The sequence below is a fragment of the Rhea americana genome, unplaced genomic scaffold (assembly GCF_003343005.1).
Source record: "Rhea americana isolate MKP2758 unplaced genomic scaffold, rheAme1 scaffold_10, whole genome shotgun sequence".
Taxonomy (NCBI): Eukaryota; Metazoa; Chordata; class Aves; order Rheiformes; family Rheidae; genus Rhea; species Rhea americana.
In genome coordinates this window covers 1530560-1556424 of record NW_028185039.1, presented here as the reverse complement: position 1 = coordinate 1556424, position 25865 = coordinate 1530560, and the positions used below count along the sequence as shown (strand labels likewise).

The following is a 25865-nucleotide window of genomic DNA, read 5'->3' as shown; positions in this document are numbered from 1 at the left end:
CTCCCTGCAGAATATCATAACCCCTGCTACCACCCGTGTAGATAAGGAAAAAAAAAAGTGAGGTTAATGAAGTGCTAAATTAAGTAGGAATCTCTTACATCATGCTTTGAAGCTTGCCAAAATCTGACTCTTCAAATGTACCGCAATGGCAGTTTCCTAAGACAGAGGCCCTTTGCAGACAAAAGTCTTTAAACTTAAGTGTCACTCAGGAAAAAAATACAGATTTCTCACAGCTGCTATAGCAGAAACTAAGAGAAAAGCTAATCTTTCAAACAACGAAGCCTCAGGTCACGAGATGTCAGTACCTCACAGCATCCAGAACAGTGTGGTTGTTCTTGTCTGCTAAGAAACAGAAAGGAAAGGAAGATGCAGGAAGATACTTACTCTTCCTATTTGTCTAGAACACTTGCAGGAGTTTAGGCAAATGATCTCTGCTGAAATTCATTGTATTGCTCAATCCATCCGTGTTTAATTCATCTCATGGAAGTCTTCAATGGTAGCCAGGCTGTAGGCTGGCTCTCCACAGAAATGGGAATTACATCTGTAATTACAAGATATGGTACTGCCCTAATAATAAATACTGTGCTCTAGAGGTCCCCACCCAGGAGGATGAGTTTTGACCTCTTTTAACAAAGAATGGAAAATAGTTGATAAGAACATTAAAGCAAGTCATAGCCCCAGAAACCATACATTCATTTGCTCTAGGCATTTTGGCACTAGTTGCAGAAATTAGCTTTTGAGCATATCTCACTAGCCTGAGTTGGTAGTAGCTGTCTGTCCCCCTGTGCTACAGCACAGACTTTGGGGAACAGCAACTGGGGATGTACAAGGGGAAAGAAGGACAGTTATCTTCACAGCATTCACTTGTGCAGGGTTTCCCCCCAACTCCCATAACAGCCCCAGGACAAGCAGAGCTTAACAGGTCCGTTCTAGGCACTGCCGGAAAAATTAAGTTTCTTAATGCATGACTTGCTCATGCATTTTCGGCATCTTCAGGATGGGCCTTCACAACCCCTGGACATGAATGGCTCCTCTTTACAAAACCCGCTGTACCTATCACAAAAACACATCACCCCCAAACCAACAGGGCCTTAATAAGCTGTCGTTATTGCTCCTCACGGTTCCTTTGAAATGGCACCCCTCACCCTAAGAGCATCTTCACTTCTCACAATGGCAACAAAAGACTGCAGCAGTCTCTATCTGAGGACATGTTTTCTCTCCAGCTCAAATTTGTAGCATTTAACAGCAAACCTTCAATTATCACAGCACATGACCGTAAAACTTGCTCAACTGGAAATGTTCAGCTATTTCTAACCTTGCCTTCAGCCGTCTTTTTTCTTTTGCCTCCAAAGCCATCTAAAATAATATTCTCCTGGAACCTCTGCACAGTCTGCCTAGCACAAAGTTAAACCATAAGTCAAAATGAATAAAATTATATGGAAATATATACATCTCCTTCAACACTGTATCGGGAACACGGCTCCTAATGGGACATCACTACACATTACTCATAAGGCCAAGAAATACACCAGTTCCCAAAGAACCAGCACGTTCCCCTCTTTATCCTAGATGACTTATAAGCAGCCATTAGTCTTTTCCTTTTGGGGCTGTGCTTTCCATACGCATAATTTGAGTCCTTAAAATGAACCCCCCAATCTGGATTCCACCTGCTTGTGAGAAAAAAAAAATCTTGGAAATATATAGCAACAAGAAACTGGCAGGACAAACTCACACTCCCACTGTGCCAAATTGCAAGTTTAGTAATTCTGTTTTCTTCCCGCTCAGTGGAAGGTGTCATTAGCTGCTGTATTTAGAGCCACAGAAAGATTCTTGGACCAATCCCCAGCCTCTCTCTGAACCAAGTGGCTGATGACCACAGGAGCTTCGTGCAGCTGGGGACCTTCACCTTCATCTTCCTGAAGTCAACACACCAGTTTTAATGGAAAGGAAATAAACTCAGGAAGTAGCACAATATGAGAAACCCTCAGGCTATGTCATCCTCCTCGGGAGTGAAATTCATCCCTGCACCAGGGTCACTGTAAAGTCTCTGAACTGTATAAATCACTCTCGGGTGCTTTTAGCACAAGAATAGCTTTTTTTCTGGGAGAGGATTTCTCCTCTTGTATGGTCTCTGTGGAGCACACATTGAATCAAATCCTCATTTCTCAAAGATTAATATAATGATGCAAAGAATCATCCGCTTACTGCGCGACTCAGAGGAGAGTACAAAGGCCCTGGAAAATTCCTGTGATCAAGCACACGCATACCTGGCCTTTGGTCTTGTCCACTGGCAATAATCCCACATGCTGTAGAGAGCTCAGCCTATTCGACTATTCAGAGACCTCCTGCTTACGCAAACGTGCCTGCTCAGCTGCAAATGCCCGCGCTGGCTTTTCTGGCAGCACTGTGTGACAGCAAGGAAGAACAGCAGAGTGGCGTTGTGTTTGCCTGGCAGGATTTCAGATAAATAAATAAATATTTTTATACATATCCGTAACTGTAGGTGGTCTTAATGATCCATCCAGAGCGGAAAGAAGGGGGGAACATGAGGAACTGCCCCTCTCACATGGCGACTGAGGAACAAAACATCCTGCTGTTCCCAAATTTGTTTTGGATGGTGAAACGAAGACCACCTGCGCTGCCTGAGAATTGGGAAAATTTGTGCAAACATTCATTATTTATAAGATAGCTGTCCACAGGCAAATTGCCTGGAATCCATTAAAGGGAGAAATCCCTGCTCCCTTTTGCAGTTGCCTGGAATAAGCATTTTCCACTGATACAAAGGGAAGGGAAAAAAACCACTTTCATTTCTAATTAATCTGGTATATAATACTTTTAATTAGGAAAAAAATYGTCATGCTCTTTCAGAGAGGAGGAAGGAGCCAAAAGTGAGGCAGAAGCTTTGGCGTCTTGGCTGCAGTTCAGGCCTCGTCCTCTTTAAGTCAGCTGGAGCAGGTGAGCCTGCAGCCTGCCATTTTGCTGTCAGCATTGAGAGCACTTTGCTAGCAGAGATACGACACATGCACTGAAGCCCCCACACTGCCTCGAGGGGCTGCTTTGGAGATTAGGATGGGGACCGTGCATGTACGAACTTGGCTATTTATCCTGCAAAAGGGAAAAGAAATTCCAGGCAGAGACAAGTGGGTAAAAAGTATTCAAAAGATACCTTGGACAGAAATAAAGCAGATTCTTTACTGGACAAAGCACGGGTGAGATAAGTAGAAAGGCCCCGAGATAAGGAGATCCAACACATACATCATCTCTTCGAAATAATAATCAAAAAAGTATACTCCTCAAACCAAATTTCCTAGCCCCTCTCTCTCCTTCTAGTCTCTCTTTCCTGCATTCATTATTAATGCCACCAGGGGTGCAGATTTGCACTCTGGTTTCTGAAAAATTAATTCAATGATTAAAATTTCAGTCCCTAAGTGATGGAAGCAGCTCAGGCAAGCTGGAGATGCCCCTGTGCAGTTTGAAGGCCTTTGGTACACTGCCCACTTCCTCCCTGCATGCAAAGTCTCTCGGCAGGCACAGCTCAAAGGGAAATGATCTGGTAGGAAAATCTGTTTTTAAGTTAATCAAGTCCTGCTTTTGTGGAGAAGCCATTTCACTTTAACAACCTATCAACACTTGATAAAGTGCAGAGAGCAAAACCTAGGTTCTTCCAAGGCTCAGGCACTGATGGCTTTTTACACAATCCTCTGGGTAAGGGAAAATCCCCAAATGAATGTAAATATTAATAAACACTGTGCATCTGTCACTCTTTGGCAAGCTGATTGTAAGCTGAGAGACTTTCAGTGTGGCTAATGAAGTTTCCTACGACACTGCACTTTAAAATGAAAGAATAACAGAGAATGACAGTTTCTTGTCTCACAGTCAAAGTCTATTTTCTCCTCTGCAGCCATGCCCACCAGTGGGAAGAGAATGAGCCGAGGAACCTGTGAACTGGTGAGGAGAGGCTGCAAGACTGCACAGCTTCCACCCTGGAAGGGAGCAATGTCTCCCCGTGCTGCAAAAGCAGAGATCCTGGCTGAAAATTCAGTATCAACTCAGGAGGTACTTGGTCCAGACAGCACTGGACCCACCCTTCCCATCAGCTCTGCATCAGAGGAAGAAACAGGCAAAGGAGCCTGTGCAATTCTCTATCCTCAGTTCTTGGCACCACTATTTTTGTTTATTTTAAAACAAACCTGAGAGAGAAGTCAGAGCTTTCAGCAGCACATGCAAGCTAAGAAGCCCAGAACACTTTTCCAGATTTAAATAGGAGAAGGAGGAAGAATGGCTGGATATAAAATTCATTCCCAAAATGCTATGAAGTGGCAAAAATAGAACAAATATTGAAAAATAAGACCGTCTTTTCCATTGCACTTTACAAATGTTGAACCTATCTAAGTAAAAAACCCAACTAAGCCTAAAAGCAGAAGACAGACGGCAAACACCTCCATCCTTGGGAAGGACAGTCTTCCCATCCACGGAGCAGCCACAGGCTGAGAACACAGTGGGAGCACTGATAGGATATTCCCTATCAGCCAACACAGCACTGCTTGCGCTGCCTTAAGAGGGATAAAAAAGGACAAAGAGGAAATAGGAAGCACTYGAGGAACTCCGCTGAAAATCTTTGGATGCAGCAAAACAGCCAACTCTGATACTGAAACCGATCCTTCTCCAAACCAACGGGATTAACAACAGCCCAGAGTGCACTTCACTGGGGTTGTAAAAACTATAGAAACACAGATTTCCTGCTCAAAGGCAACTCCTGGGAGGACAGAGGATTTGGACACTGCACATTTCTTCCTAAAATATTTTATTTAGCTAACATTTCTAAAATCCCGACTGACTTGTGAATTTTGCGGGGAAACTTCTTTGCTAGCTCCAAAGGATACATGCTGTGCACATCACCAGCACAGTGCTACCAGGAACTACAAGCGACACGCAGAAGCCTGWAATACTTTTACTGTATGCCCTGACACTTCGCAGGGCAAATGCGCCAAATGTTGGTTGTCCGGAAAACCTCACTGTTTTTCCTCCTGAAGATGCTGTCTTTGCTAGAGTTTYAGAATACACAGGCTTTTTATATGATGCTCAATACTTGAAAGTATTCTGAGAGCCTGGATCTGCAGGAGGGATGGAGCATCAGTATGCACAGTGCTTGCTCCTTCACATGCTGTCACGTGCCAGCCCTTCCTCCTCCAGAATAGGTTAATTCATAAGAGTCTCACTCAGTTCCGCTGGCTCTACTGAGCCCACCCTGCACCTGAGCAATTAAATCCCCCCTTTTAAAGCAGAATACMTCCCACCTTAGAGCAGAATTGGAGCCCATCTCATGACACCATCATGCCTTAGAGGCGATGTGCGGTGAGGTGCATGGGCCTGATGCTCCATGTAGAGGAAGGAGGAAATGGAATTGCTGGAACAAGCAGTTTGGCACCGTTTCTTGGCTGGGCTAAAGGTTTATTCCTGGGATGATGCTTTCCTGCAGACTAAGGAAAATTAAATTTAGCACTTTGCAAATAAATAGGTTAAGGCTGAAAGGACACTATTTAGGAATTTACTGCTTACAGCAGTCTCGGAGATTATAGATCCATCACCATCTATTACCTTGCTAGTTACTGCTTCCACTCTGTCTATCTTTCCCACTTATAGAGTGGCCCTTTCATCAGGTCTTTTTCTGTTCCAACTTGAAGCTGTCATCACTCTAATGGAATTACATGAAGAAAAACAACTTTGGGCTGCAGTGACTCTGCCAAAAAGGCAAGGACATCTCCTATGTTTTCCCAGGACAAGACAGTGAGATTCTTCTCTGTCAGAGAAATACACAGTTGTCCGATGGCCTCCTGGGAAATGCGATGAAGGACAGCTGTTTGCACACATGTCCAGAACCTGTGGGCCTCAGCACAGCTGTCAGCTGGGCCGTTTCTCTCAACATCAGGGAACACAAACCTACAGCTGCTGGAAACCTTTGCTGTAGATTCACTGTAACTACACTGCATACAGCACGCGAACTATTCACTGAGCATACCCACAGGAGTATAAACCCCTGCCTTAGCCCACGCACATCTATTCCACTATCTGCTTTATACAAAAATCATCTGCAAATATTCTCTTTCTAGAGTCAGATACATCCCAGAAATGCATAGTGACAGCTATCATATGAAACATTCTCTAGAGCCTTCCATTAAGACAGAGAAACCCTTCAGTTTAAGGTTGAAATTTATGTCAGTTCCCCAGAACATGGTTCAAATAGTTCCACTATTATCAGCTATATRTTTTTGCTGAAACTGAATACAGATTAGGAACAAATTAAAATTTTCAAGCCTCAGTTTGATATGAGCTGATACATTTCCTCCAAGATAYAGTCAGACAGGCTTGTCTTCTTCATCTAGAAGCTAAAGATGCCATCAAAGGACAATCTGGGGAGTTATCAAAGCTGGAGGTCATCCTCAGCTCTCAACTTCCCTGCTTCCCCTGTGAAGGAGGAAGAAGCAATGTGATTTAGCTATGAATCCTTATAAAATAGATTTGACATAAAATATCTCTCCCTATTTCTTGCTCAAAAGATGTTCTCRTGCAATTTGCAAACAAGAAAATATATTAAATCCAAAGTCCTAAAATAGTACTAAGTTACCTGCTCTTATTGCTAACTTTCATATAGATCTGAATTAAAATTTTCTGTATACAGAGTTAGGACCATTTGTGCATTTGTTTGTATGAAGCAAATGGGACGATAGGACAGATTTTTCACCATTTCCATGCATATGAAATAAGAAATTGACACATTATTAAATCCTAACACTAATTTATGTCCATATTATGTATTAATCTCTTAAGTATATGGTATGTAAAGAGCAGAGTTGCAAAGACTTGTCCAATAGCATAGTGCAGGACCCTGCCAGAGTTACATCAACACTCCATGTAGCAATGCTCTTTCAAAGGCTTTTCAGTTCACTTCTGCGTTCTGTCACTGTTGCACAGATACAGCACCATAGCAAGGATACAAAGATTAATAGATTTCCATTACCACACTTGCAGAACATGTTATGATTTGAAGAGACTTGGTGGCACATTGTGCTTAAGACCCCCCCAACAGTGTGAAGTACATCAAATCAAGAAAGGCCATGTCCAAATGCCTGACATGCTTCCAACCATCCTCAGCAATAATTCCCTTGGAATATAGTTAGGATATCTTGTAGCAAAGCAGAAAGTGCACTCACAGAGGAGAGCACCGGTTAGTGTTTTTGCTTTCCTAAAAGYAGTCTCTTAAAAATAAAATGCAGGAGACCTCTGCTTAGTTAAAGCTCTCAGGGAACACCCAGACYTTGAAGAGCTTGGGTTCCTATAAAGAGCAGCTGCCTAACAAGCTTTGAAATATGGGCTCTTATCTTAAACTGGCAAGCTAGTTAGAGAAAAAGCATATTAACTGGTTTACGTAGCACTAACTTCATGGTTAAGAGCCATGTAGTAATTGAGCATTTAGACTTTGAAGCACAGTAATAAGGATGACAGAAGGAATGTACAGTTTGGAGCTCCTGGCTCCAGTYTCAGCCCTTGGTGGCAGTCCACAGGGGAACTGCGACCATGACACTCCATCCTCTGCTCCTCAGTGCTCCCCCACTATATCTGTCCCCACTCAGCTGTCAGGCCCGGTGGGAAATGGCCAACAACCTCATCAGCCAAACTAAGTTTAGTTTGCAACCTTTTAACTCTGAAATCCCAGATGATGGCAAAACAGAATCATTCATATTTACACCACAACATATAAAATTAATGGGAGACATTTATATGAGCCCAGATGTAGACTTCAGATACAGATGATAGATATATCAAGACCACATCACCCATGGGAATCTTTTGCTGTGTTTCAATATTTGCAGACAGCTTTTTGTACACACAAACAACACCTCCCTCCTTCCATCACTAATTATATTTCCTCCCTGGAGATTAGCAAATCTTTTGCCCCAGTCAAGCGCAGGTAGTAACTATAACTCCCAAAGCAAGAGATAAGTCCTAATTATATTTGCATTTAAACAACATGCTGCTCACTCAAGAAAGAAGAGCAGCAGCGGAGAGCTGCCACTCTTCTGGTGCCTTTGCGTAGGCTGAGCTGCAGGGAGCTGTGCTGCTAATAACTGGGGCAACTTGAAGGCTGGTAGATGCTTTGCCATATGTTACCAGCTATATCTTACCTCATTTTTTTCCTAGAGCTGACTGCTTTTTTTTTTTTTTCTAAGAGGTCTTCTCACAAATCTGTTCTTGGAACATACAGGGAAAAGGGGAAGCGTCAGCGCAAAAGTCACCTTGAAGTTCCTCGGCCAGTGCTCTGATTGCATTCCCTCTCAGCCAATCTTCATAGCCAACTATAAGGAGTCMTCAGGCTTTTCCAAGCTATCTACAGCAATGTCGCTTTATAGGAGAGTGAAACAGGCAGGATAATAACTGAGACATTATCAAGCTGGCGATGCACCAGCGAAAGGAAGAAACTGGTTTACAATTTCCAGGCCAATGTGTGGGAAAGCGGCGCTTGCTCCCTCCGCGCTAGCCCCGGCTGGCTGKCTGCCCGGCCCAGCTTAGCACTAGCAACATGCGGGGCAGCCAGCGAAGGTGGTGCTCGTTCGCCAAACTGCAAATTTGGGTACCAAATGCATGGTACCCAAAAATTCAGGGCCTCCCGCCCCGCCAAAAAAACAGAAGAAAACCTCCGGAAGTTTCTGCGCCTTTTCATTCGCAGCTTTGTACACAAGAGCGAGCGAGGAGTGGGGTTACGGTTTGCTGACACAGCTCTGCATGTTCTGTGGATTCAGGACAAGTGTGCATCAAAAGCAGCTTTTCAAAACGCCCCGTCTCACGCGCGCTGCGACGGGGCCTTTGTATTCCCCGGCCTCCCAGGCTCGAAGCCATCGCCGGTTCCTTCAAGAGCTCTGATCACACAGACTCGAACACTTTTTGAAACTACCCGTGGTTCAAAAACAATTAAATAGATGGGAGAGTTTTCACGCCGTCAAAAGGCAGTGAGCGCCCGCAGGGAGCCGGAGCGTGGGCAGGGCACCAAGCCGGCCGGCCCGGCGAGCCTCCACCCCRCGCCGGCTCCGTGGCAGGGCTGAGAACCCATCGGCTGCCTCTGCTCACCTGCAGCAAAAGCTGGCGGCACGGTTATAGCTCCAACGTCTTCATGCGCYGCAGAACATTTCAAAGAGCTTCTCAACCCCAGAAGCGCTGGTAAGATCCTGAACCCAGGCAAGAGGGACAGAAAGTGGAGTGAGCCCAGCCCAAAGCTGTGAGGAGCAGACAGGAACGAAATCCGGGAGGGCTTTGCTTATATCCCCCCTATGCTATCCATCCGTGAGCACCGCTCCTCTCGCCGGGCGCGAGCGCAGGCCCGCGCAGCCCCCAGCGCGGCTGGAAGGCAGCGGTGCGGGCGCCGTCGGGGGGATGCTTGGCCCCTGCAAAGGCGCCTCCGCTCGCCCGGCTGCCCCGGGCACGGACGGAGCCGGCGCGCRGCCTGCCCGCCCGTGCCCTGCACCGGGCAACCCTCCGAGGCCRCGCAACTGCTGTCCTGACCCAGAGGCTCCGGTTTAATTAAATCGTCATCGGTGTCCTTCTGCGCTCCATGCTGGTGTGCAAAAGCTCTTGTGACCTGTGACTCTCCCTAGGCAGACGGGGTTCTCTCTCCCATTTCATTAAATAAGAGCTATTTTAATGGAGAAAAAGGAGGTTTGGAAGGGAGGTGAATCACAAACTTGCTAAAAAACTTAAAAAGTGCATTCCAGTGATTTGTTTCCTAACTGTTTTTGCCGGAGCAGTGGCGGCAGCTGCAGGACGGGGCAGGGTCCCTCAGCTGGGCTGGCTGCGGGGCCTGCTGGAATGAGGCCACCAGCAGCAGGGTCTGCAGCGCGGTGGTGGCTGAAGTCAGGTCGGGGCAGTGTCTGGGGGAACAACTTGAAAGCTGCCCTTTTTCTGTGCCTCCTTTGCTGAGAGAGGAGGAAAGTAGACTGGCGGAGCAAAGTGGGACGGAGATGTAGGCCTCATGGAGAGACAAGCACTGCTCTACTTGGGGTGCAGGGAGGGAAACCTCAGGGTACATCAACAACACTGCCACRCCACCAGGGCAAGAGCGAGCCAGGGAGGGGAAATGGCAAAAGCACCTCTGTGGCCACCAGCTGATGGTTATGAAGCAAATGATGCAGAAATGCAGATCAGTCTGACTCTAAACACAGCATCTGTGAGCCAACCCATCTGTCCCAYCTGAAAACAGGCCTTCTCTTGTAAAGTGAGGGGTTGGGCATCYGCCTCATCCCACCTAGCGCAGTGTCTTCCTGCTTTAGAGGGTAGGTAGTTGATCAGRGAAGCAGCAAGAGAGAAGTACTGTCAGGAGGAAGAGGAGAAAAAAAAACAAAGAGCAGAATAACATGAAGACAGTAGCAAGAATTAAAGTTAGATCCTAAGATGAAACAGGTCAGTACAACACCCGAAGCAACATGAAATGTAGGAAGTTTAAATACTAGATTTCATCTTGTAACACCACAGACTGCTTGACAGTGCTTGGTTCAGAGCTGTTGATTAGGGAAAGCGAAGACAGTTCCTTGCCGACCTTTCCAGGAATTCCAGCGCAGCTCATCCGGCATCACGCTTGCACAGAAGCAGCAGGCGCCTCCCGGAGCTGCGCAGAAATCAAGTCTCCAGAAACCACATGGGAAAATTGAAAACAAAATATAAAAATAAAATAACTTGTAATTAACAAGAATGAGGAGTTAACAGAGGCCTACAATCTCTAATCAGTCTCGCGCTGCCTGGCCCACTCCACCGATGAGCTCCATTGTTATTTCTGATTGTGTGTGCAGGAGYGCGAGACGGCTGCTGGAAGAATAGCACTCCATCAAAATTGCGATTTCTTTCTCCTCTTGAGACTCATCAAGGGTGAGGAGGAGGAGAGGGAGAAGATAGACATGCAAAAAGAAACAAACAGCTAGAACATGCTTCTCAAAGATACTCTGCTGGGTTCAAGGGGGAAACAACTGAAACTGCAAGCCTGCCAGCATGCGTGCTCTGATCCAAGCTCCCACAGTGCTATCAGCTGCAAGACCAAACATGAACAAGCAAAAATCGTCCTCGTATTAATGAGYCTGCTTTGTCCAAGGCGTGCATAGGCAGTTGTGCACCCAAGCCTCTCTGCTGTCGCACCCATACTGCAACCTCTGTATTCCCAGCAGATTAGACTTCCCCTCGCACATTTAACCAYTTGAATTTTGTCTCTCTCCTTCAGCTAGTAATTTGTTGGCATCATGTTGTGTTTGAAACATTACCTCTGAGTTCTCTCTTATTCGACCCAGCCTCATTCCCCTCTTCCAGAATAGAGGGTTGAACTATTACTTCCTATCCCTATAGTTGCCCTATAGGCACAACTCACACATCCTGTAAATGTAGAGGTGACAGGACCACACAAGCAATGGGGCAAGCGAAGAAAGACTAGCAAATTAAGAGGGCAAGGAAAGAAATGTTAATTTAGTAAATAAACAAAGGAGGGGAAGGAAGTTACCTGCATTCCTACCTACCGCAGCCTTCTATTAAGCTCCAGTTGTTTCTTTACTATAAGAACTGCTCTAAGTCCATCTAGCCTAGCATCCTGCTTCCAAATAGCCACCAGTAGCAGATGTTCGGGGAGAAGCTTAAGAAACAGTAAATATTAATAAGTGTGAGCATGATTTGTCGTTGCATACTGACTCCCACCTTCCAGCAATCAGTGGCTGAGGTAATTCCAGTTCTTCCAGGCTCCATCAGGACCATCAATTCCAGATACCTATATCCTCACTAATTGTACCATGAATAACCTTTTCCTCCAGTGTTCCATGGTAGTCATCAATCTGCAGCTGGTAGCTGCTCTTGCACTGTACCTTTCATCCACCCAAGAACCTCTAAACTAGCAAAGTCTTTATCTTTTCATCCCTTACATTCTGCTGTTRTACTGACAGTAAACCATAGGAGAAGGACATGTTAACGCTTCAGGCTGCCTTGAAGTTTTATAGTGACAGTTTCCCTTATACATCTGCAAACCAACTCTTCACATAACTGCTTAAACAGATCTGAATCAAAGACTGTGTGTGAGCACTGTCTGACAATTCAGCAGATTGCAGAGAAGCTGCTCATTTTATTACCATACCACTTTTCCAACTGGACATCAATAAAGGTTTTATTTTGCAGCAAGAAGTGCCACCCTCAGGCTGGCAACATCCGTGAACTATGTCATGATGCTTCTGTTTTCATCTGCTGGCTGATATCTTGGGTACGCTCTTTCAAGGTAGAAGGCCTACCATCTTGGGGATGCTTTTCTAYGAACCACTGCTGGTGTTCATGTTTCTGTTTAATAGTGTTGGCAGAAAATAACAACATGGGCAAGATCTGGAATGAGACAAAATTCTATATTCTGGAAGACTGGCTCTGGGGACACAGAAAAAAAGGGGAACCAGAAGCTGATGTGCTGTCTAAATGCAGCCTTTTGGCCAGGACTRTTTATGGGCTGAGACACAATACCACAGTTACAAAACAACTGAGCTCCCGCTCTCAACAACACCTTAAAGCAGTATGGTCATAAATTAAAAGATTTCCTCTGCTTCCATTTCAAACTGATTAGCTTCAAATACCTTGACTGGGACCATGTTCTTCAGGCACACACACACAAAAGCCCACAATTTATTTCTCTGCACTGTTTGTTCATTTAGATGAGTGTCTCCAAATCATCTCCTCTTCAAATTTGACCAGTCTCTCTGTTTACCAAAAGCCTTGCTTTGTCTGAAACAATTTTCACTGCCTTTTAAAAGACCTCATTGYGTTACTGTCATTCGGGACCTACCCAGAGAGAAGGGTAAACAGCATGATGTACATGTGGCCAAACGACATCCTCATTTGCCACAGCTTAATTCCAAGTTAACYGAACTGATTTTGAGGTTTCCCAGCAATGTTTGTTTGCTTTAACAGATATCTGTAATAGATTGTTACCCAAGAACTGCATTTACTCTTTTTGTATCTCATRAGTGGCCTGGCCTAGATACATATCACAAGCATTATGCAGAATACAAAGTTTTTATTATGGACTAACACATCTAATGTACCAGCAAAAGTAACAGAATATGAAATTGCCAGGTGACCCAGTAACTGTCATGTAYTTCTTTCCCCCCACATCACCAGCAACTAAAATCCTGGTGAGGAATCTCTACCTCACTTTCCACAGTATTTAATTAAAAGAATACAAAAAAGCAAGCAAGCACAAGATGTGAAGTCTGAGCTGTGCCTTGCTGCCTACGCACTCACACACGGYGGGTCTGAACACCACTGGAACATCCTTTAAGTTGATGAGTTCATCTGTTGTATCCATAGGGATTGCCAATAAATATTGATATGGTTTCATTGGAATTCAGTGCTCATTTATGGATGTAGTCATTTGTATTCACAGCATGCCATTGTGATTAACCCTTTCACTGAGGCTGTAATTCTAATTAACGTGAATTGGTTGGAAACATACAGCATGTAGATAATATGCTCTAACTACAGTAACAACATATATTACTTCAGAAAACTAAGCACGTCTTTCATCTTCATTTAGCTTTGAAGAGTTATATTACAGTAGCTACTACTGCATCCCTGCTATTGAAGCCTTGCTGAAAATTAAATGCCACCAGCAGTGCTACTGAAATATGCCCTAAAGTTTACAGGCAAACTACAGAAGCTTGTAAAGAGCCAGGGGACTTCTCCAGTTTAATTATATAGATCCTGTTCCATAAATTGCTTGAATAGAATAAATACAAATAGCATTCCCTGCTTTGTGACCTCTTTGGGTTAATGAAATGCACACAAACACCCACAGTCGGTTATGGCTCGGAAATTCCACAGCATAAACACACAACCTCGCTGAAAAGCCATAGTCAGGATTCAAGCGTTGGTAGATATATGAGAACCAGCTGCCAGGACTCAGCAAGGAAACACTGTGTTGTTTATATTCCACTGCTATTCTAWACTACAGACTTTGGGAATTGTCTGCGATTTAATGAACAGTGAGAAAGGGTCTGAGATTCTGCTGTTCAGGCTCTGATTATCGAATCTGCTTCTTTTATCCAATGAGGTGTGTGAAGYAAGACAGGCAGAGGAATCCCAGGAACCAACAAGCAACCCATCCTCGGATTTGGCAAGTATGAGATCTTGAAACTTCTGTTCTACCTGGTGACAGTGAATCCTTCCTTCAGAAATACTTGGGAATGAAGACGTGAGTGAAGGAAAGAAAGCAAAAATACCATTTAGACAAAAGAATCTACACTTGCCTATTCGCTGTCCTTCAAGTAAACTATTTCTATTGCCATGGCATGAAGAAGATTTTGATGCTACTGGAARAAAACTAAAAAGAAGCCAGTCAGGTCTGGTTCAGATGTGCAGTATGCAATCTTTCCATATAACTCTYGCCATACATGTGCATTTCTCCTGCAATACACACTCTGCTTGGGATACAGGAAAAACTGTTACTTGCACTGTCTTGCCATGGCATCCARAAGAAATCTCCAGGAGTCTGAATAATCACTAAACATACAACAATACAGGTGTGAACACAGGCCYGTGGAGGTCTTAGAGCTAAGAGTTGCACCATCTCAACAGACAAATACTTTCAGGATTCAAGGACAGTACCTCAAAACAAAGTTGTCATTCTCCTTGGACAGTGGGCTTTCTTTTCCAACTGTCATTTGACTCAGTCCAGAAACCTCATAAGGCCAAGTAACATAACTATTTTGAGGATATTTTCCTAGTTTTAAGTTAAGGAACCTAAGTTCTGTCTTATACTTACTGTCAACTTGCTTTATTTGGTGCGTTTTCTTTGGAGCTCTAAAATTGGCCGAAATTGTTGTCTTGTTATGTAAAGAAATAGGACTGCAGCATTGTGCATGCTGCACATGRCAGTCAGTCTGTAGAAACAGATCTTCTCCAGTTCTTGCTTGTATATTCCCTGCTGGTATTGAACCCCTCCAAATCTTCATCCTTCTCATATATGAGACTCACCCCACAGGAATCAATTGGAACCAAATGTGATTTTGATGCCCACTGTGGTTGCCACAGAGAAGGGAAGAGTTCTCCCACTGATCTGTAAACCTGGGCTATTGACACTCGAACCAATGTAAAGATGCCACTAAACAGCTTGGTAACTCTAATGTCACACCTAGTTCTCTGATGTGTCAGTCTAGCTGTGCTATCGGGAGGATAGCACAGAAGAAAAACATCACCTATCAAACCACAACCCAAACTCAGACCGCCTAGCTAGACCAATGCTGTGCTAGRTTGACAGCAGGCAGACTATTCTTCTTACTCATCAGTGCCGCTCAGACAAATGACACTTTGCACAAACAAGGATGAGCTCAAAAGAGATTCCGATTTACATGAAGACAAGATGATGATACACATACAGGCTAGAGGATAGCAAAGGCAGTAGGAACATCTCTTACAGTGAAGTGAGGATGAAACCTTGATGGTTACGTATGGTTTTATTACTGTAGCATATATCACTGATAATAGAAAAAGGTGCATTGTAAGGCCAGACATCTTAGGTATTATGCATATATAGTCTCTTCTAGTTACTCCTGTTTTACTTTGATATATAAGTGAGAGACCAGACGCCAAATCTTCCAAGGCAATTTTTTAAAAGAAGAAAGGATCTTTACTTCCCTCAGAAGGAAAAACTTGTCATGTAGCAGGGGAGCAGTGATTTTCCAGTGTAATCACTGAGAAAGAGCAAGTACATCCCAGCACACTGAAAATGAGGAACCCAAAGAAGCAGGTGCAGTGAGGAGTACGCAGGCCTACCTTGAAGAGCAGGCAGTCCCCTTGGTGCTCGGCATAAATTGAGGTGAGTCGATACTGGTTCTCAGTTGTGATGTCAATCTGGTATCCTGTTAGCGTGTAGCACACCTTGCGAAACTCTTGGATCTTTGTCTGAAAAACTTCTTTCAGACGCTGGTTTTTCAGTTCTGCACTTTCCACTTGCTTCTTGAGCTCTAAGAAAGGGAAGACAACGAGTACTTTGTTATATGTCATCAGCACAGAGACCTTGCGCTGTATTTACAGTACTAGCCAAACTAAGTGAATTGAAAAGGTTAATTACATTTCTAAAAAGTGAATTAAGCAAGCAGAGTAAAGAAATAAGCAAGGTAGATTCCTCTCTTCCTGCCCCCAGAAGACCAAAGGATAATAAACTGGAAAGAGAGGAAAACAGACACATCTTAGTAAGATGATTTTTTCTTTTGCTCAGCCAGTCTTTTAACAACTTACTACAAAATTCAAAGATATAGCATCTGTCCCCCCCCMCCCCCACCCTGCCACACACACACACATCTTAATTCCTATCCAGAACACAAGAGCAGGCTATTGTGCTAGAGGGAGCAAGAAAGAGGAAAAAATGGTTATGAATACGTCTCTGTAGGGTTGTGTCAGGAGGAAGCTGGCAATAAGGGAAATCTCCTCCAATGCACACTTCATTTGACTGTAAGTGCTTTGATCTCAAATTGTCACGCTGTCTAGGAATCCCTTAAGATTTGGGAAGGGGCTTTCATTGTTATAAAAAGCCTGAGGAGTACCACTGTCTCATTCCATTTGCTACCTTAACTGGACTAGTCCCTGGAAGACAGGTCCTGCAAGACTGCCTGCCACTCACCCCGTGTTTTATTGCCACAACGGGAGCTGCCAGCACTGTGAATCCTTCAAGACGATACACAACAATTACCATGAATCTTTCACCCAAGGTGCCTTCTGAGTAATTAAACCTCGATTTATCCCCCCATTAATTACAGAGATTGGCTTTACTTTAATATACATTAGAGATCTCTCCCAAGTCAGCCTGTTTGATCAACACTGCAGTCCAAGGCTGGAAAAACCCGACTACTCAAAGCAAACAAATAGACTTCCTCGTTCAGCTATCTCTGTCATTCTGAGCTTAAGGCTATGTCTGTCTATACAGTGATTAGTAACATATTTGCAGCACATGTAGGCCATATCTCTTTATTTTAGCTAGTTCAGGCTCCAGCACTAGAGAGCAGAAACTTCAGTGCAAGGCAACTGCTTAGGCACRAATGAAGGTTGCTGGCTGGCTTATACAGCCCATGCCACAGTATTACTGTCAGCCAAACTATCTGGATAAAGGTCTGCTTGAGTATTTGCCAAGACGTGTTACCCTCGACCTCCCAAGCGCAGTGCACGAAGAACCTGGGAACGGTAACAGTAAGGCTAGGAAAGGCAAGGCCTGGGCTAGGAGGGCTCCCGCGGGGCTCCCCGCCGAGCAGCCGCCCGAGGAGCCACGCGGGCCTCCCCTTGCCTTTYGCTCAGGACAAAAGGTAATTCAATGTGTTAAGTTCAAGTGCTTTGAATGCCACTGAGGCAGAAGTACTTTAGCCTTAATCCAGTTCAGCTTAATCCCTAGGAAAGGGCAAGAATTCTTTAACGGTTACAAAGAACTACGTGTCCCTTTACTTCTGAGGGCATCCACGCAGGCAGAGTTAATGCGGGCTAACTCCCTACCTTCAGTTAATTCAGCTCCTGCCTGAGCTGCTTGTGTAGACAAATTAAGAGCAAGGTATTTCCCTCATTCTGGCTCTCCCCGGCTTGTTTCAGCTAATATTGCTTCAGCAAGGAGAGCAAACCAGCTTAGGAAACATCACATGACAGCTTGTTCATTAAAACACTACTMTATAGGGAACCCCCCAACTGCTGGGGGATGGCAGGTAAGCACAGTATTCAAATCCTGCTCACAAGCCTGAGGGGCTGTGGCTTACACGCTGCACCTTCTCCCAGCCTTGAAAAGGCTCTGTCTTTCCTGGCTACCCACCTCCCCAGTCCCACCAATCTCATCGTCGTGCAGCTACCTCGACCCTTCCTTGGATTGCTACAACCCTTTTCCCATCATCTCAGCTGGGTCTGGTCCTTTGATTAATTGAGTAATCAGCCTCTGAAATCAGGAGGTTAATTGGCAGCTCTGACCTCAATATTCTCACAGTCTTCATTCAGCCACACGTTCCTAAGACAAAACTGTTAAGGACAAAATCATGTATATGAAAGTAAAAATTCAGTGACTACATTGCAGTGGTAAATAATATTTCACCACTGTCAGAGATGGCACTGGCTTTAATATATCTCAGACATCCAACAGGGATTTTTTTTGTCCTAATAAATGCAGCCTAGCCTTGGAAAAGTAAATCTGCCTTCTCCTGCCACATCTCAGAGGCTGCCTTTCCTGACTTTTATAAACTCAGGAGGCTGATGATGCCCTAACTCATGAACTGCTCGAACATCTTTCATTATTCATGACGAGTTAGCACCTTTTTCACTGTTCTGCCTTGCAGACTTGGTGCTTGCAGTGGCCATCAGAGGAACCCTGGGCACCTGCTGGATCACAGCCTTACAAACCCCCTAACAGCGCTAGCCTATTTTGACCACAGCCACGTGGATCTAGAGTAGCAAGCAACAGCAACTGCTTTCCTCCACTACCTTCAGGGTAAAAAAAGAAAAACTACGAATACTACCAGTCTTTTACTCAAGAAGTATTAAGCTTTTCGATTTAGCAAGCCTCCACTCACAGGAGCGAGCCCTCACCTCCAGATCTTCCAGGTCTCCAGGTGTCCCTTCCCTGCTCTTTGGCAGTTCTGGTGTATTACCGCATCAGCCATCCGTGTCTGCAACCGGTACAACAGCTGAAACTGCTGACTGCCAAGTAGACAGAGCTCAAACGTGCCCAGCACTGGTCACGGACAGGATAAAGCCTTGCTGTCCATTCTGCAGCTCTCTTAGCAATGCTTTGGCAGTATTTCTTAAASAGCACAGCTTGGAGATGGGGCACAAATAAGCATGCAGGTGCAGAGGACACGACAGGAATGCTTAAGTCCGCAACTGCCCCCAGTGAAAGGTTCATTGAACCACAGCTATAAAGCAGAGATTGCTCTTCCTTTATGCTCAATTAAGTTACAGTCATCAATAGTTCAGCTCTAGCAGCTGCTGATGCCTACCTCTTGCAATGTTTATTTATCCCATGGAGACAGTCCAGCTGGGGCTGCTCCCAAATTAACTCAGGACAGCACCCAGGGCTGTGACTTCTTTCTTGTTCTCCTCTCAGGGCTCTGCCTCAATTAAGAAGCTGTGTTGTGAGGAGGAATCACAGAAGAGTAACTTTGTAGAAGAGTAGCCTGGGACTTAGGACATGTAGGGATCCCATTGCTGAAACAAGGCCACCTAAGCCCATTTGAGACACCCTTGGGTATTTTGCATGGCATCCCACCATGCCTCTGAAGAAAAGAGATCTCCTGAAGGTTTTGCCTCATACCAGCCAGCCCCAAGGCAGTTTTTCAGACACTCCAGGGTGTCTAAAATGGCACAAGATGCCTATATTTAGGCCTCTGAATCCCATCTGTATAGTCCCTCCCCTATCTGCTAATGCACCTCCATGTGACCTCKGATAAATTACTCGGTGTCTCTGCGCTGCAGCTCTGTCTTGTCTATATTGCCAATTCCCTGCACCCACACAACTGCATAAGCACTACGTGCACTGACCTGGGGACATTCATTAATGTTGCTAATACTTCCCACACAAAATGAAGATATTAAGCTAGGAGGCAGCTCATTGTTTGTTCTGTTTCCCAATGTAAAGATGTGGCTACGCTAATTCTTATCTAATGCCAATGAGTCCCGCCAAATTTTTAGTACTATCAGGAAAATTTGTTTTAAAAGCCCTAATTTGCACAGAGTGCAAATCAGCATATTTTAGACAAATGCTTAAGACACAGCTGTAGAGGCAACTGAATAGAGGCAGATCCTTTCAGGACGGGTCGAGGTGCATTAATAGAGCAGGTTTCTGATGACAGCATTACTGTTTCCACCCACTCCATCTACCACCCACAGAACATTGAACATCTTGATCCTTTAAGATCTTTCACAACATTTGCAGAATTAAGTTTAATTATATCTTTAAAAGACAGTGTTTGAAAACTCCAGTCCCTGTATTTGGAGCACTCACTTTAGTGTTCAATTCTGTTGTACTTGCACAAAACAGACACAAGAAGTTGCAGGTGTGCTCTGTGGAAATCACGAAYGGGAAGTAACACCATTCATGTTCTTCATCCCGGAGAAGGGAAGCCAAACCACTCCTCACTGGTCTACTCATAAAACAAGTAAGAACCAAGAAAATGAGCATGAGATTTGGCAGGTTATGGTTTGGGTTAGGGACAATGATTGCCTATCTATTTTGCCGGAGGGGGAAAAAGAAAAGGAGAAGAACAGACAGAGAGGGAAAACATTTGGAAATCATACTGCAAAGCCTCCTTTGCATTCAGGCCAAGCATATGCACAGAAAGTTGCCCCTGCTGAAGAGTCTGAAGGGAAAAATTCCTCTCTGAAAAGATCATTAATCTGTTATAAAATTAATATTGCCAAATTATTAACTTCCTCTTAATGWTGCTGCTTCTTGAAACACCTTGTATTTTCAAACACTTACACTGATTTTAATGAATAATTCAAACTATTTTGGATAAATAAATAAAATATGAGTTGGGCTTTTTTGGTCTCTCATATTGAAAATGCCACTGCTTTTATGCCATTGCTTTTACACTCCTTATATCCAAAAATGTTCACAGCTGCCTGGAAGTACCAGAGCTTTGGCTCTTGTTCTGCATTAGTGTTCAGTTAGCTCAATCGATAGGAATAGTAGTCCCTACGCTACAGAAAACCAAATCCAGGCTTAACTTTTTCCCCAGGGAGAGAGGTGAAACAATGCAGCTTTCAGCAGACCAAAAGTGGCATGAAATTACAGTTATCGCTAGTCTTTGCCAGGCAAACGTAAATTTGTTCTGCCTGTCCTCCAAGATGCCACAAGCCATGTAGCTGCATTAATTCAGCTGAGATACCAGCTAATATACATCTCTCTCAGAAAGTCCAGAATCTTTTCTAACTCTCTATTTAATGCTACTTTCCTTTGGTTTAAATGTTTGGGATCACTCACTTCAACACATAAAGGATAAAATATTTCACCGCACTAATCTCCTTCTCCCTTTGCCTTGCCAGACTGCCCCAGACAGATTCTGGCCATCATTGCTCTGGAGGATACCATACTCCACGAACTCTGCTCAATTTAAACATGAGATTGCTTCAATTTTGTTTCCAGCCTATAGGAGAAGATGCCAGGACCAGCTCATTTTCACAAGGTCCCAAATGGCAAGAGGAGATGCTATTTTCTCAATTCCAAGAAGCAAGGCTACAGTTGCCCTTTTTCTCCTTCACCTCCACAGCTGCTTCTCTCCATTTCCATAATGTCACGCTTGGCATGCAATGTCACCCCTCTGTCACCCCACTTATGCCCTGCAAAACTGCTACCTAATTACACTCTGCTACCGCAGCTCTGTCCTTCCCGTTTGACTCTCCACAACTCTAAACRCCACCCTGCTCTATCTGAAACTCTTTGAGTCACTACTCTGTTCAAACCTTGAGCTGAAATTTTCCCTCTCAGCTTTGGTTTACGATGAACATTGAAAAGAGTTCTGTGATAGTCTGCTGAAGGACGCTATATAAAAATAAATTGTATTGTATTAAATAAAGGCTAATGGAAGAGGAGCGGAGCCTTTTCTGATGCAGGCAAGTTTATGACCACTGCTCTCCAGAAATAAAATCYGTTTGCTGGATTTTATAGGTGTGTTTTACATCCCGGGCGGGTGAGTGATGCTGGGTCTAACTGGCACGGCAGTTCCGACTGCGCTTACCCAATCTTGCGGTCTAGAGGCCACAAACCACGCTTTGGAAAACTTGCAATTTGTGACATTACAACCATGAATTAAAACTTTCCTTAAAGGTAAAAACAGTTTTATATTCAACAAACCGCACTGGCTGTTCAGTTCTAAACCTAAGTGGTATTTATTTGATCAGTCAACATTAGTTTATTTTTATACCGTGTATGCACCATATGGTTCAATGCACATCCCARCCCCCTCCTCCAGCCACCCACCTACCCTTTCAGCAGCTCAGGGAAGAGTTTTCAAAGCCTGCATCTTGCAAGTAAATGTCTTCACTGCCACAGCCAGCTACAGCTTTCACATTGCCCAAGAATTCTGCTGATACATTTCCACTAGGAAAATTCCCTATATAGTTATTCTCAAAGCCACTGCTTTGGATAAGCCACATATCTTTACATGATGCCATTTCTTGGAGAAAAGTCCATAATGAATCTTCATCCTCAGACAACCTGCACAAAGTGGCAGAGGGCATCAAAGGCTGGGCAAGGGTAAAAGAAGCAGGATATGGGGGATTACAGWGAGGAAGTTATGGAAGGAAAAAGGACAAATTTCCTCTCGAATTACCTGCACATGCTTGTAATACGTGTTAGGCTCAACTAACATTTTTTTCTTCTTCTTCTGATAACCCTGAGATTACAACACAATGTTGCAAAATTCACTGGTGCAACTGGAGATAGCCAACATACAGGATTCAGCCCTGGCAGATGAATCAGCAGTGAGTGAAAGGCTCTTTCCACAGATCCCAGCGTGGGCACAGCTTGGATCTCTCCTATTTCTCCCTCCTGCTCATGTCTTCCTAGCAGGAGACAGCAGGGAGCAACCTGCAGAGGTAACGCTCACTGCTCCGTTCACCCACCGCCCCTGCACCAGGGAAYGCAGTGCAGTGGCGTGTAAAGACACCCCAGGTAGCTTTAAAATAACTGGCTTAAATAATAGCAGCAGCCTGCTTGCAGCAATGCAGAACTCGGTGGGCACAGCAAAACTCGCCCCAGATGCAAGATAAATTAACCCCAGGAGAGCTTTTTATTGCCCAAAGTGGACTTCACAAATTAGTATGATGTGGCGCAGACCTTTTAGAAGTTAAGATTGCCTGATCATAAATTGCGAGCCGACTGTGAAGACAATCTCCCCTAAATGATGATAAAATCTTTTAGCTGCAATTCCCTTCCACACAGCAATTACAGACAAACAGTGCTCCAGAACAAAGCGGTGTCAGCTGTAGTTGGAGCCAGTCATTAACTTCAGATGCAAGAAATAGCGTCACTTTAAAAATACAAATATAAGGTGTCACTTCCGTTTACAGGAAAGTAGTTATCTTCTGCCCCTAGAAGAAGTTAGCAAATATTGGGAATAAGTCTTCTGTTTACCAGGTAGTCTATTGCGGAGTTATCAAAAGTGATTGGGACTTCTCCTSGGCTATTGTTCAGGGAAGTCTGGTAGCAAAAATAGGGGCATAACTTGTATCCCTTGCCAGAGGAAGCAGAATCACCTCTTCACAGGCTGTTTCTTAAAAAAAAAAAAAAAAACAGTGGTTTAAAGTTGCTCAAGTACCTAATATAAGAATTAATCCTTGGGACTATATAATTAACATATATAATACACACTGTAATTACATGCAGTAGTCTGCAGAACCATCTAATAGATGGATTTATCCCTGCTCTGATCACATCTCCTGCACTCTGCCCATTATCTTGTTTCCAGTGGCATATCACTACTATTACTGCTACCCCAAAACACTGGACGCTATTTAAACCTCTCAATGGCATCAAACATCTGGTATTAAAACAAACACAGAAAAACTGCTCCAGGAATATTTGTTTGTTCCTTCTCAAAACGAGGATTTTTCTGCAGGCATTACAGTCATTCAAAYTGCAGGGAGGACAATATTCAATCAAGCATGAGAAGGCGCTTTACAGTTTATTATCTCATGATGTTCACTGAAGCTACAAACRGGACCTTCTCACTTCTGGCAAGCGGTGATTTCCAACCTCCCCAGGAGCACAGCCCCTTTGCTCTTAGTCCAAGGATTTTCCACGTTCAAGTTTTGATGCTGAGCTCACGGAAACGCTTATTTGTCTCTGTGATAATATCCGAAATTACGTTACTTATGACACCTTGTCCCTCCCTCTCCCCCACATCGTGAAGTCCACCCAAAGATATCCTAGCTTTAGAGCCAGAGGRATTTAAATACAGAATTAATAAACACTTAAAGAGATTCCTACCGTTTCTAAAGCAGCTTTTCAAACACCTCTGTGGTACAGACAGAATCCAAGGTGGGCTAGGGCACCACGCGGGCAGTCTTTAGCTCTTACTCGGCTTGCGCAGATTGAACGCTAACCCGTGTATCCCCCCAGTGACTCTGAGGGTGGTTGCAAATAAGCACTTTTTCCCGTGTTGGACTAATTCCCTTCCTACCGTCTCTCTTCTTGACAGCCATTACACACCATTACCGGCTGCAGCCCTCGCTTCCGAGACAAAGGCCGGTGGCCCCGTCCCCGAGGTAAGGCTGCTTTGCCGAAAGGTCAGGCCGCCGTGGCCGAGGCTAATGGAGCCGCGGCCGCTGTGAGCAGCACGGMGGCTCGCCTGCGGGCCGCGGAGGCCTGCGAGGGAAAATGCACACCATTTTACCCAGCCAGTGGGGATGCAAACGCACCCGCGCCGCGACAGATAAAGGCAAGCCTCTGCAGCACGCCACCGTATTTGTGTTTTCAGTGGGAGAAGATTGTGGAGTTTGTTTTGGGGGCTTTTATTCTGGAGAAAACTAAGCTCTAAAAAGCCTCCACTCCGTCCTTCTATTCAATCCTTCTTTTCTTTTTTCCCTTTTCATTTATTCCCTTAATAGTGTTTWCGAGTGTTGGCACTGCAAACTTACTGTTCTCGGCCGGAAACCACTCTTGATGCCAACTAGTCAAAGCTTCCCCAGACCCTCCTTTTTGCTCTTCACGCTCCTGCAGCCAGGCCCCAGAGGCRCTTACTCTGCTCACAAACCATACCAGTCCTCTCCTCTGTGCACACTTCTGAGTGCCCTGGACCTCCTCTCACAGGACAGCAGGTTCTGCCCTACTTTTATTGGTACATTTTTCACATTCTACTTCATTTTCTAGGGTCCTCTTTATGAAAACAATCCTTTAAAGATGATCTCACTGGAGCTGAACAAAACGCTGGTTCAGCATGGAGCARCAGAACAGCAACAGGGGAAAAGGGGATTTCAAACAACAAAACTGCGGGAATGTGACAAAGACATAAGGACAAGCAATCTTTTTTCCCTAGAGCATGAAAGATGTTTGGAAACAGAGCCATCTCCTGGATAACCAAGCCTTCAATCACATTATTCCAGCTTCTGGAGCTCTTATTTCCACTGCAGGAGCCAGAAGTGTTACTATGAACAGGAAGGGTTATTTCTCATAACTCTATGCTAATGCTCTTCAGCTAGAAATGAARCCTTGAAGTCTCCGTGGAATCCCCAGTAAGTGTCCCAAGACTGGCAGCACCACCAAAATCATTTCTGGGCAGAGAGACAGGAGAGGTAGCATATGTCTCAGCCCAAGAGCTGAGTCTCGTTTCCTAATTCTGAATTATTCATCACATGCTAACTTCCAAACCAGTTCACTTTTAAATTTTTAAATATTTAATAATTGGGTATTAAATATTCATGCAATTTTATTAGAAATTTTGGAAGTTGGGCACTAAGGCTGTAATTATTAAGTTCATCATTAGGACTGACTGGCTACTCAGAGGTTTTCTAGGTTAGTAGAGAAAGAAGGAGTAAGAGAAAATAGGCAAAAAAAAGTATTTATGGACTTCTTGGATTCTAAATCACAAGACAAAACACATACCTGTGCCATCCATTTTCCAAAGCCACCCCTTCATGAAAAAGCTGAGAAATCTCCTACCTTGGGAACACAGTAAAGAGCCCTCAGCCGCAATTTAAACAGTCTAAGAGTTTCATTTTGATGTTACACAGAAAAATTTCTGTCTCAGCCTAATGTACCTGAATGGAAAAGGGGCAGTTGAGAAGTCTCTGTCTACAATATCAACAAGAGAAACACGCGCTTGGTCCCTATTGTGATTCAGGGAAGA

General features: G+C 44.3%; 1 protein-coding gene across 2 annotated transcripts in view; it reads right to left on the bottom strand.

Annotated features, from left to right (window-relative positions):
- Positions 1-25865, bottom strand: part of MAD1L1 (mitotic arrest deficient 1 like 1) — a 361949-nt gene that overhangs the window by 77624 nt on the left and 258460 nt on the right. For both annotated transcript variants that reach the window (XM_085301122.1, XM_085301129.1), the window contains exon 17: positions 15829-16019. In XM_085301122.1, coding sequence (XP_085157248.1) covers positions 15829-16019 — 191 coding nt within the window. The remainder of the gene's footprint in view (positions 1-15828; positions 16020-25865) is intronic.